The sequence below is a fragment of the Halichoeres trimaculatus genome, unplaced genomic scaffold, assembly GCF_033239565.1.
Source record: "Halichoeres trimaculatus isolate MK-OKI-2021-1 unplaced genomic scaffold, fHalTri1.1 fHalTri1_scaffold_9, whole genome shotgun sequence".
Taxonomy (NCBI): domain Eukaryota; kingdom Metazoa; phylum Chordata; class Actinopteri; order Labriformes; family Labridae; genus Halichoeres; species Halichoeres trimaculatus.
The window spans coordinates 12,763,623-12,776,741 of NW_027437188.1; the positions used below are offsets into that span (position 1 = coordinate 12,763,623).

Here is a 13,119-nt window from a genome sequence, read left to right on the forward strand (position 1 = left end):
TACATTTAGAGAAGCAAAGAGGAATACCTCTCTGCTTTATTACCTCTGGGTCAGATCATGAAAACGGTTTCATCCAAACACAGAAAAGCCTCTCTGCTCGTACTGACCTGGAGCTCTTCAGGCTGCCGTCGTCTGAAAGGTTCTTGGCTGAACCTTTGCTTTTGGACAACCAAGACTTCACCCCATCCACGCGGTCTTCCAGCTCAGAGTCTGTGTCTGAATCGCCCTGACTGAGAGGAGTCAGAGACAGGAGGAGAGTCAGAGGAAGCAGAGCAGGAAGCACAGGGAGGTGAAGACATGTTAGTGAGCACAGAGGGTCAAACACTCCTGAGAGGCCATCACTGCTGAACCAGGCGCTGAAACCAGGCTGGAAGTGTTAGTGCGCAGCAAAGAGGGAGTGTGGCGTTTATTCTGGATGAGAGGCAGCTCATGCAGTCAGCTCAGAGAGCCCCTGTAAACACACAAACATGCCCAGGAGAGGGTGTAAAGCTGTAAACACACAGCAGTGATTCTCTCTGTTGTCATTGTTAGATGAGGACTTTATGTTCTGCAGTTAGACACAACAAACACTTTACCTTTACTTCTGTAAAGCTGCTCCAGAGCTGGAGTACGACACGACACAACAAAACCAAACCAGAGAGCTGGGATGGAGGGAGCTCTGAAGATTTTACCGTCACAACGTCTGCACGTTTTGATCGAACCTTACACCAACAAAATCAAAAGATGTGGAGGTTTTCCACATGAAATCAACAAGATCATGCAATGATCTCCTGCAAGTCTGCCTGTTACATGTGTGTTGTTACGTTTTTGAGTGTGCACGATAACATTGAGACAAAACAAAACAGATAAAGTGACAACAGGAAAAGCCAGAGCGATGAAAGCTCCAGCTTAAGGATCTTCTCTTAAGGAAAAAATTAAGCAAGGTAATAACAAAACTCTCAACCACAGAGGATCAGACTTCAGAGGATTAAAAGAAGACAGCTTTACATCTACCTAGAGACAGCAAAAACACCTCTGCTGTCAGGAAAACTGTTTTTTCTCAAACCGCTCGGTCAAAAAAGTCCAGAATTAGCCTTCATCTAATAATTATTTCCATCAGCAGCTCTGCATGCGCGCGCTGATATGCATACTCTCATAATTTGAGCTCTTGACAGAATGATTTGGTACACAGCTGGGCACTGCACTGTTTTCCTCTCAATTATCATTACATGTTCACAAACCACCGCGAGCCGGGAGTAAAATAGAGGGCTTGTCATAAAATTTGACACGGATGAAGAGAGCGCCACACTCATTAAGTGCCGTCAGAGCCCGGTGCTTGTGTGGCGCTGTGAAATTAAGTTGTTACAGCTTAATAGTCCTGCAGAGACACGGCAGGGGCGGCGCTACATCTCTGCATCTGTTTCAGAAAGACTCCCATCCTCTTCTCCAGCACACACAGCTCCACATATAATTAAAATCATTAGCAGCAGAGACAAAGCTCACTGGATTTCAAAGGGGAGAATCTGTCCAGAGAGACTGAAATGCTCAGCTTTTATGGAGAACAATCACCTCAGATGGTGGCTGCACTCACTCCAAAGAGGAGGAGGAGGGGAGGAGGAAGACAGGACTCTTAAGCTGTAATTAGCTTTGCAGAACATGGAGCAGCTATTAGACGATCTGCAGATTTGCTGCTGCTGACTGTTCTGATGACAGAGCAGCAGAGAGTCTTTGTCCGTCGCGCTGACAGAAAAAGAGCGAGCAAACATGGTTTAATGGAGGAGACCGTGAAAATCCATCCACCCACTTTATAATCCAACACTCAGGTCTCTGCAAAGATTTGAGCCTTAGTTCAAACTCATGGGTCAATTTTACAATAGAGAGGTAAATATTTGAAGAACAACCATCGACATCTGAGGTGACACTGGTAGAAAAAGCTGCTCTAATTTTCAGTGTTTGTTTCTCAATGTTGATTGGTTAGAAATACCTGGTGATGTCAGCTGACTCCTTAAGAAGAGATGTGAAACTGAGGAGTAGTTTCTTAACAGAAAGAGGGGCAAAAAACAAAACAAAACAAAACTTAAGATTTTGTGGATAAATTTGTCAAAAGTTAAATCGTGATAAAATCTATGAATAATCTAGATTTGTTAATCCAGGATGGGGTTACCCATCAAGCTTTTGCCTGGTTTTGATGCGGAAAACAAGACTGCATGAAGCTGATTTGGATACTAAGATTACTGAACAGACTCCGTACTACATGGTTTGACCACAGGGGGCACCAAAGTCTACGTAAACCAAATATTTATGTCTTTTATTGATATGAATTCTACAGATTATGGAACTTTCCTGTCAACAGGCTGATATCTACATGATGGCCCTATTTATTTTTATCCTGCACATCTGACCTTAGCGACTCAATGTACATTTTTTTTATAGGGGCAACATGTTTAAATTATGCCCTTAGGTCTACCTCATCCTCTCCATCACTAGGGAAATCCAATAACTCAGTACATAGATCTTAGTTTAAAAGTTTTAAAACCTGTTTTTATCGTCTGAATCCAGCTCTCTGATGGGATCAGGGTAACCCTGAGTTACGGGATCAAGTTTAACCTGATCCTACCCCAAATTTGCAACAGCCACACTGTAGGTTTTGAGATAAAAAGTGGAAAATACTGAGTGCGGGTTGTTAAATGATTGCATTTTCCTCTCTGGACAACAACAAAGGGCTGATTTGACTCGACTGGATGACGTTTAAACTCCTGAAGACTAACCTGAAGATGGTTTTCAGAAGGTCATCTGAAAAGACCGTATCTGTGATCCATCGCCATCTCAGATTAAGAGTTCGTTTGATTAATCCACAAGACTAATCCTGATAATCAATGCAGAGAAATCACTAAATGGACCACAAAGGGGAGCCTTGTTTTAGATATTTGATGCTTTTTCGGCAGAAATATGGACCTCTTGAATTGATTTGTAGAGTCCTGATTGTTTGCAACAAAATGTTATCATAATCAAAAGTCTCAACAACAAAAACTGGAGGTTTGATCCAGATTCAACCAGAAGAACCAGGTTTGAGATTCCAGTTTAAGTCATCTGACTCAGTGACTTTAAATTCAGATGTAGCCTGTTAGCATCAATCTCGTAAGCCTCATTGTTGAATAACCGGGTGACTCGTATGTTACGCTGTCATACATTCTGTGACTCCATGTGGAGGAAAACCTTAGTCCAGGTTCAGGTTGATGAGCACAGCTGACTAACTCCTTAATCATGATGCAAACACATCTGTGAAAATCAGTGGTATTTTCTGGTCTCCTGTCAGTAATGACCTCTTAAACCTGAAGCTATCAGCTCTTTCAGACCCTCAGGAGTGTCATCTTCTCTAACTTAAACCTGTACTTGCCTTATGAGCTCTGTAATGTTGCCAAGAATTATAAAGCTTCAGAGTTTTTATGGTTTAAAATGCAGTTTCTATAAGTGCATGAGCCCTGTAAGAGCGGCAGAGACTGAGAGCTAGAGCTGAGGTAATCCTGCAGCAGAGCAAACTTTGGCCTTTCATTATTTCCCAACACTTTCCTGTGTGTGGACACTTTCCTGATACATTCAGAGCACACAGAGTCCTCTCAGGTCTGCAGACACAACCACAATGGTGGGCACTCTGTAATTGAGCGCTTCACACACGGTGTCAACCACAATTTATGTCCTTGACCACCACACCATTAGTTAAGGCCTGCTGAAAGCCTGGGGGAGGCAAACAAACACAGCGCTGAGCGGACATTAATTGTCTGTGACACTCTGCCGCCATTGGTTGTACATCTCTGTTACACACTATTACATTCATCATTAGCCTGTATGGATCCTCCTGCTCCGCTCGGCCCCGCTCTGAGCCCAGGGTCCTACACGCGCCCTGTTAGAGCCCCTGTTAGAGCCCTGTTAGAGAAGCTGTGGACGGACCGAGGTCCCTGTGGCTCTGCAGCTCACACTGACATATGCATCCTCTCAGAGACCATCAGCAGCCTCACGCTTTGGAAAACCGGCTCGTTCACAGAGTCACAGGGGAAGATAACGCTGCTAATCTGTGCTGCACAACTCCAACCGCAGAGAGGACGGGGTTCAGGATGGAAACAGAGGCTCAAATACAGGTTCAAACACAGATCCAAACAGATCCAAACAGTCATCTGTTGGCTGGGATAAGAAGCTGTTTAAGTCACTAAATCTGCTTTTTGGAAAGTCAATTACCTCCATCTTCAGTGATTTTTCTCAAACACTAATGATACTGAGAAACTACAGGAAAGTTAAAGACACATCAGAGTAAACTTCAGCCTCCAGACCAGCGGGAAGTTCAATTCACAGACGTTTTGCTGTATTGGTTGTCCCAAGGACCCAATCTGGATTTAAAATAAACCAAATTTCAAATGAAACTTCTTTGCAACCAACAATAAGATAATTAATCTCACAACATAAACTGGATTAAATTGACAAGATTAGGTAAAGACTTGTATTACCAAAGCTACAAATGAGACTATATAATGTATACAGAATCCACAGGGGGCACTATAATCCAAATACTGAAAGACCCTCACAGAAACTATTTGTTGGATTATACAACTTTGATTTTTGCACAATGCATCCTACTTCATAAACCATGACTCTGTTGGGTTAGGCTCTGGTAATTCAGTTTTAATCAAGCCATCTGCTTGCATCATGACAATGTATTTTAACCCAGACTGGACATTTAATCCAGATTAAACCCAAAAAGTGAGACGCCATAATCCGATTTCTTAGAGTATTTCTCTTTCAACAATCTCCGATGTTTTCAAAATCTAATCCAGTGATTGTGTAATCTGATCATATTAATTTCTGATCTCAAGACAACGCCTGTTCAGAGTGTTTTAAGTCTTTTAATGTAAGGATTCACAGTCTCTATTGTCTAATCTAATCAGGAATACAGATAGAACATCATCATAGACCATAATCCCTTGAGTTTTGTCCCCTTAGCTCAGATTAAAAGTCTTCACCCGTCAGAAACTCAAACACTGACCGAGGGATTCAACCCATCCGGAGGTTAAACGGCGTCTTGGCTCCTTGTCTTGTGAACATAACCTCTTTTTGTAAGACATTTGAGAATCGTGCATTATTCAGGGACAGGGAGTCAAAGATTGATGAGGAACACGCCCTCCTCTTCTGCCGTCAGGGGAAGTCACCACAAAGCTACGGTCACATCTCGCCCTGGAGCAGCTGGATTAAATATTCAAAGGACCTGAGGAGCGAGAGACCGACCCGTCTGTTCAAACACGGCACAGAGAGTCCAACACGTCGCCCCGGGACGGACACGAAGCCGTAAACGATGCAGAGAATCCCCCCGAGGCTGCATGAGAGGAGGATCTGAGCCTCCAGAGGGATTACAATGTTTGTACCTTTAAATCCAAAGCTCTGAGAGTGTTTCAGTGAACAGGAGCGCCGTATGGAGGAGTCTGTTTCATGCTGCAGGAACATATTGTCAGTAATATTCATGCATCTCAGCATGTGATGGCATGCAACACAGAGTGGAGAAGACTGGAGTAAACTGGAGTTATGAGGGAGTCTCTGAGCGCTGGTGATGATGCATCATCCCTGAGCCTTCACACATCAAAGCCGAATCCACCCTCGGATTTCATGTATCTCTGCTGATTCCTTCTGTTTGATTTGTGGAAGAACAGCCATCGCTCGTTGAGTCTAACAGCCTGACACTGAAATCTCAAGTCTTAAAATAGACCACAATCGTCTCAGGGTTCATCGAAAATCAAGAATATATTCAGAGAATGCCAAATATCTTTCCTCTTCTCTGTCAGGGGGGATTTTTCCTTCAGAACTCGTCTCTTCTCTGCACTAACAGCCAGAAGTGCTGCACTAACTGGACCGAAACTAAACCCCAGAGAGAAGCTGCAGGTTTTCTTCACCACTACACGTCTAAAGACTGGAGGATGGTGCATCATTTCCAGCGCTGCCAACAACAAAAAAAAACATCAGTTCCTCACGTTCGGTTCTGTCTTTTCTGATACTTTGTCACCATGTCCTGCAAACTGGAGGTGTTGAAGATGAAGATGATGTTGAGAGAGACAGATGAGAAACAGAAAGAGAAAAGAAAGACATGAAAAAGGAGACAGAAAGGATGCTTAAAACATGACAGATGCTCAAACATATATGAGGAACAATGGCAGTCATGGCGCCACTGATGACCCAGTTCTGAGTTTTTCTCTGTCACTGTACGCGTCATGTTTGACTCAGCACGCCGCCTCAGCATGCAGCCTCAGCCTGATCCTGCGTCGTGTACACAGAGAGGAGGAGAAGCCCTGATGGAGTGAGTTTGGGTGACTCACTCACTGTTTGCTGCTGCTGCTGAGGGGGGAAGAAGTCATTCAGAGAGAAATTAGTGCGGCTCAGCGGGCCTCTCCGAGAGTGTGAGCATCTCTTTACACACAGCTCCAGAGGAAATACACAAGTTTTAGCGGGTGTGAAGAGCACGGTGTGAGTCAGGAAACTACTTCACTCGGTCTTTTACTGTTTCACCCTCGCTACATGATACCTCTGTGGAGTTTAGACTAAGAGGAGCTGAATGTAAGAGGAGCAGGAAGAGTTTTTGAAAGGGAAAATGTATTTCAAAGGATTATTCAAACTGCGGTTGGTTGAAAAGACGTGGCTAAAGGTTGACAGATAAACCTGATGGATGATCAGCTCGTGAGACTTGGCTGTGAAATAATGAGTGTGCTCTAAAGCTCTACTACCTGGATGGTACAGTCACAGGAAACATGTTGTAGTGTGGCATGATTTTTTATATGTTTAACTATAAATGGAGATAAAATCAAACATATAACCACTTCACCACAGACAGGAGGAACCAGCACAGGGACCTGAGAGGAAGACTGAAGGCTGCTGGAGCCATCTCCACGAACATTAGCCGCTCTGCAGGAGCTTTTTCCTGTCATATTTTCTGAAGTACCAACAGAAGTCTCAGACTTTAAGATCCTCTCCACTCTGAGAACACCATGAACATAAACCTGTCCCCTGCAGTAATGAGTGTTAAATGAGAGTGTTTGTAATTAACCTAATCACATTTTACTCCTCCTTTCTCTAAATGATTAATTAGGACAAAAAATAGTAAGAAGTTCATTAAAACCTGTGTTTGAGGAAGTTTGTGAGGAGGCAGCAGCTGAAGCTCATCATGCATGCCAGCACCACAAACTGTACCTGATAATGGGGTGATAACACAGCACGTTCAGCTTCTAATTAATATTATCACAGAGTTTCCTGATACAACTTGAATTCTGTAGATGGAGTGAAGTGAAAATGAAGGCAGATTAAATCCTCAGAAAAAAGTTTGTCGTTTTACAAAAGTTTGATGGTTTTTCTGAGGATGGACAAGGAGTTTATTCTGAAGAAAGTAAACTGTTGTAGTAGATTTAAATGATCGATCATTGGATAACCTTTAGCCACGTCAACCTTTCACAGACTAAAAACGAGGCCTGGGATAATATGATATTCTCATGATTAAATTCCATAACGGTTTTTGAGGTGCCGATTTGATTTAAATTGCAATTCTTTGATATTAACAATATTTAGTTTGCTTTTTTAACACCAGATCATGTGAAAAAGTTAAATGATGATGATGTCTACAGACCTCACCAGGAGCCCTGTCTTCCCATAAAATGCACATCATGTGAGTCAGAGAGAAACGTTTAACCCTTTGCTGGAGAAAAGTGGTAACTTTTTTCCATTCAAGTTTATAAACTAAGACTGCAATGAAGAACTTAAATTAAAAAAAAAAAAAGGAAAACAATTTTTGACAAGGAAATTGATATTTTGATATTGTCAAACAAAAATCCTGATGTATACTTTTTTTTAAAATGTTTTTCTCCCACTCCAATTGAAAACTGGTCTCTGAGTTGTGTTTTAAGGCTCAGGAGTCAGAGAGTGATTAGCTTAGCTTAGCACAAAGACAGAAAGCAGAGGGAAACTGTTAGCCTGCTTCTGTCTGAAGTCTAAAATAAACCAATCAGCTCGTCTGAAGCTCTCAGATGAACTCCCTGCCCCTCTCTGTCACTCAGAGAAATGTAAAAGAAGAAGTCGTGATCCTGGGATGGAACCGCTGAAGAACTTTTTCTCTGCATCAACATGTTTTCTATCAGCTCCTCAGTGTCGGTACGGTTTCTGATAAGATTGGTGAGAACATGTTGTTGTTATTTTGGTCTCTGTGCAGACACAATGGAACCTGGAAACCTGGCTGAGAAGACTAGACTGCAGGAACTCGCTGTGCCCGGCTGTTTTTCATCACACAGACACAGGACTGATATTGATCTGCTCATCTCAGTCTGGGAGGAAAACAAACAACTTCTGGAAAGAAGATACAGCAGGGAGGAGACGACACGTGGAACTATTTCACCCCAGAGAACTCTCAGGGCAGGAACAGGGTTTACAGAGAGGAGGGGTTAATGTGAACGCACCTGAGGGGGTTTAGAGACACTGAATCAAAGAGAGTCGAATAATGAAAAACTCAGGCATGAAAAGAAAGTTCAGGGTTTGACATCAGAGGAAGTTTTTAAGATATTACAAAACTTTTAAACTACACTTGGAATGGAAAAGTACTTATTTCACCTGAAAAGAAATGTAGTTACACATCCAACTCAATGTGAAGGTTATTATCGGCAGGAAAAATTAATAATAGACACTCATCATTTTCCTGAGATGACTGTTTCATGAGCTTATTCATAAAACTCATAAACTTCACATCAAGGTTTTCATGAGCTGAAAATTCTGATCTGTTTTTTTAAGTGACATGTTTCCTCTTCAGGTAGAAACGTAAGTGGTTAGAAGGATGGAGATCAATCTTAAATCCAGTCAGAGTGCAATGCCAATCATCTTAAATTAAAAGCACAAAGTACATTTCAACTCTCTGTCAAACATCTGCAAATGAACAGGTTTCAACTTTGCTTTGCTGTTTATCAGCTGGAGCACAACACTTCTTTTTTAGAGACAGAAAGGATCAGAAAATTCCCAAATCAGACAGCAGCCCAGCTTTTTGGTATCAGAGTTTCATAGTTTCAGCTTTAACCAAAGTTAGAGTTTTCTGCCCTCTGCTTGCACCCTTTAAAAAAAAGTAAAAGTCAAACTTTACAAACTCTATTTGCAGAAAGTTCCCAGCCAGTGACTCAGCTTTTCTGCTCATGTAAGAGTTAAACTATCTGATGATCAAACTCACACTTTCTGTATTCTCAGAAGACCCAGGTGTTAACTCTGCTGTACCTGTTAATGAGGTCTTCATTGTCGTCACTCTCCATCTCATCCTCAATGGCCGCCTGAAGGTCTCCAATCCTCTTAAAGGCCAGTTTAAGGTCTGCCTGCAGGCTCTGGTTAGCAGCCTCTAGACTCTCGATGTCCATTTCCTGTTCAAGAGGAGGAGAGATGTGTTGAGACTTCGACAGTAGCGCAGCGCCCTGATAACTGCTCATCCGCCCCACTCTTACCAGCTCGTGTTTCTTGCGGCTGGCCTCGGCCTCCTTCTTGGCCAGCTCGCTCGTCTCCTCTTTGATGTCTCGGATCTGTCTCTGCAGACGTTTGTTCTGCTCCTTCTCTCGGTTCTCACTGCTGGTGCGCTGATCTCGCTCCTCCGTCAGCTTCTCCACGTTCTCCTTCAGACGGGCGACGAGGCTCTGCAGAGAGGCAACCTGAGATTAGATCTACTGAGTGAGGAAATTACGCTCTTTTTTTAATCCTGAAAGAGTCCCACTTTTCTTTAACATGACTGAATGTGGCTTGGACATCACCTTGAGTCCACCTGTGCTCATCGCCACTCAGGAACAACAAACTTCGACCAAACTCTTTGCCTTTCCTTATTGGAAAATTTTGTTTAAAGGCTAAAGGCTAATTAGCCTTTAGCACAGGCTGTTTCACTCTCCTGTTTATCTTTCTGCTGCTCTTCTGTCCTTTTTTCTGTCTGACAGTTGGGCTCCAGTGTCAACCATCACTACAAAATTAATCACAGAAATCGTTTTCCGCATAGAAAAATACAGATCTCCCTGTTTTATCTCTTCTCACAACTAAACTTTGTCATAGAGACCTGGACGTGCCGTAAATCAGTCCGGTCCTGCTCGACCAGGGGAAGCTAAAAAGTAGGATCTACAATAACCTGTAACCAGTAATATTGGGGCTGCTAATCTCAGTTTAAAGTGTGGATTATGATCAGGCATATATCTAGAGGGGAGACTTTTTCAAGATCACTTTCGAACTCCTCACAGCCCCTTATATAAAACAATATTTTTAACAGAAAATGTCTAAAACATCTTTGTGATTATGGTTGTCAAAAATCAGAATAACAAAACACAGTTTTAAAAAGTCCTGAAAGAAGTCAAAACTTCTCCACAGTCAGATATGAATGTTAACTATTGATGAGCACCTTTCTGTCAATAACGAATGGAGAAATGGTGCAGCTGAGATTCTTCTTCGTTGGTGTATTAACAGGTAACTCCTGTGTGATTGCGTTAGAGCTGCAGCCTGTGCATGAATGCCAGCAGCTCATTTTCTCAGCGAGTGAGCGAGCTCCTGCACCAGCCACCGGCTCTGTCCATATTTCACTCAGTGAGTGGGTGTTGTTCTGTGCCTCCTCATATCTGTATTGATTGAGCTCTGCTACCTCCAGCTTTGATGAGTTATGCTACTCAGGCAACCTGAAATATTCACTCAGTGCACTTTTTAACGCTGCTGAGGAGCCATAAAAACCCCACCGAAAGGCAGAATCCAAACAAGCTTTGTGTTTTTTTTTCACACTCTGCACATTTCACAACAGGCGTAGAGTCCAGATCTCTTTAAAATAAATAATTAAATGTATTTTGACTTGCTCGGGCTCGGAGCAGAGGGATTCTGCCTGGCGGTGAGCGCATTGCACAGCGAGTAATTACTAAACTGAACCTGCGAAAAATGGAGTGCAGGGTCATTTTATCTGTGGGCGAGAGAGGATTTCAATTTCTCCCTGGGAGCGTGCAGATGGTAACCTTTATCCTTCACTTGTGCTTTTTGTCTCCGGCAAAATCTGAAAGTAATTTTGAAAATGACAGAATAACAAATAGTGCTGTGGAGTGAGAGGGGCAGGAGCTGGAGGAGAGATGGTTTTCTATAAGAGTAACTGGCAGAGGCTGTAGATTTATAGAGCTATGTTCATATAGGTTCAGTTCATCGTGACCTTTTCCTTTTTCTGCAGCCGACCTTTGACCCCAGCAGTAGGCCCACACTCTGCAGCCTCCCTCTGTGTGTCTTTAGCTCTCACCTCCAGGCGTTTGACCTGCGTCTTCTCAAACTCCAGCTTGGTCTCCAGCTCTCGGTTCTTGGCTTCCTGTCGGCTCACCAGGGATTTCTCCACCATGGACTGCTCCTGGAACTCCAGCTGGCTCTGCAGCGCTTGTATCTGAAGCAGAAACACAGATTTTTAACTACGGTGAGAGCTGCTCATTGGCTCATTAGGTCACTATTCCCACATTGTAGTATGTTAACATCCTGCAAATTAAAAGAGATGTGTCATTATCAATCACTTTGCAGATGACATCAAACTCTATATGGGAACTAATATAGAAATAGATTTATGATTAAGATAAGATGATGGTCTCCTGACTTCATTGTGAAGGTCAGCAGTTACAGGAGGTGTGGGAAGAGAGGATAACAGTCACCAGTGGGTCTAAGGGTCAGAGTGGAGTCCAGAGCCGTAGGACAAGGACATAGCTTTTGACCAAGCGGCAACCTCTGGTCTAAAGATATGAGACAATGCTGAAGTGCTAAAATCTGCTGTTTCTCCAGTGTTCGCTTGAGGCTGGCTCTGGAAGTAGCGGAAGTCACAAACACACCAAGCCAAAAAAAGATGTTTTCAAAGCAGAAATTAACCTATTTACAGCCTGGTTCAAAACACATCTCCTATCTGAGCAGCTAACTTTACTATCAGCACCCCCTGTACGGAGATATTTTTTTTCTAACTCAGCGGTTCAGAGGATATTAAGATCCCAAGCTCACCCAATCAGAGGCACAGCTCAGGTCACATGACTGACAGACGCCCTGTAGCTGTACGTGAAGCCAATGTGCTTCATTTTCCGTTTCAGAAACAGACGGGTGACATTGGGGAGACTATGTCCATGTTTTATACAGTCTATGCTTTTGACATAGCTCTTGAACTGAGCTAAACTGGCTTGGTGTTATTGATGTGCTGTTCGTAAATAATTCATTCAAAATGAATCATCTGGGTGAACCAACTGAACCGAATCACCTACTAAAAAGAGTCGTTTTTTTCTCAGTTTCTCTAGTTGCACTCTCCTCCTTCTCATCACGTGTCCTTTTCTGGACTGTAAGTCACTCAGGCCCACCCCTACATCTCCATCTGATGTCTCCAAAATCAAGGTACTAGCAAATATTTAATTAAACATTCAGGTGATGCTAAAATGTTCGTGCTTCTTATAGCTGCAAACAGCTTAAATATCCAACGTAATTTCAGTAACCTGACTGTTTTAACATCCACTGACATCAGTGTCAATTTGATTATGTTTCTGCCAGTACAGAGTGTGTTGACTGAGCCTGGTGACTTGCAGTCTCGCACGTTCACCTTCAATCAGTCATTTACTGAATACACTGAACAGGAGTTGTCTCAGAGTCTTCTCTTTCTCTCTCTCAGTCAGTCAGTGAGTGATTCGTTTGCTAAAAGTGCTGAACAGAAGAGTCAGGGAAAATATACGTGGTTGTTTTAGCATCTTTCAGTTAGCAAACTGTAGCTTTTTCGCACAAAATTCTCTGCTCACTGACTTATTATTCAGCACCTGCTGTTCTCGGTACAATCATGAGTAGAACTTAAGGATTGGCTGTTTCAGCTTATTAAATTCTGAGTCACAGGCAGAGCTGCAGAAAAGGACTGAACAATTTGGTGACCAAATCTTTTGCACAAATAACTTTACTGAACTGATTCAACAGATTCAGTGCACTGAAAAGATCTGCTCCTCCCATCACTCCTTGATATTTTTCTAACTTCACAGGAGTGTCAGCAGATTCTGCCTCTCTTTGGTCTCAAGTCACGGTCAAACATCACACCCTCAGGACAGGGTGTGTGTGCAGCCCCTCCCTCTCTTTGGCAGGTGTAATTTG

At 42.8% G+C, this 13,119-nt stretch overlaps 1 protein-coding gene across 7 annotated transcripts in view; it reads right to left on the reverse strand.

Annotated features, from left to right (window-relative positions):
* The window catches only part of myo18ab (myosin XVIIIA b), a 123,612-nt gene that overhangs the window by 7,072 nt on the left and 103,421 nt on the right, over positions 1 to 13,119 (reverse strand). For 5 of the 7 annotated variants that reach the window (XM_074679275.1, XM_074679273.1, XM_074679272.1 and 2 more), the window contains 5 exons: positions 11,270 to 11,407; positions 9,474 to 9,659; positions 9,253 to 9,392; positions 5,991 to 6,035; positions 108 to 230 (listed from right to left, as the gene is read on the reverse strand). In XM_074679275.1, the coding sequence (XP_074535376.1) occupies positions 108 to 230; positions 5,991 to 6,035; positions 9,253 to 9,392; positions 9,474 to 9,659; positions 11,270 to 11,407 (632 nt within the window). The remainder of the gene's footprint in view (positions 1 to 107; positions 231 to 5,990; positions 6,036 to 9,252; positions 9,393 to 9,473; positions 9,660 to 11,269; positions 11,408 to 13,119) is intronic. The other 2 variants (XM_074679279.1, XM_074679274.1) reach the window with 1 other exon arrangement.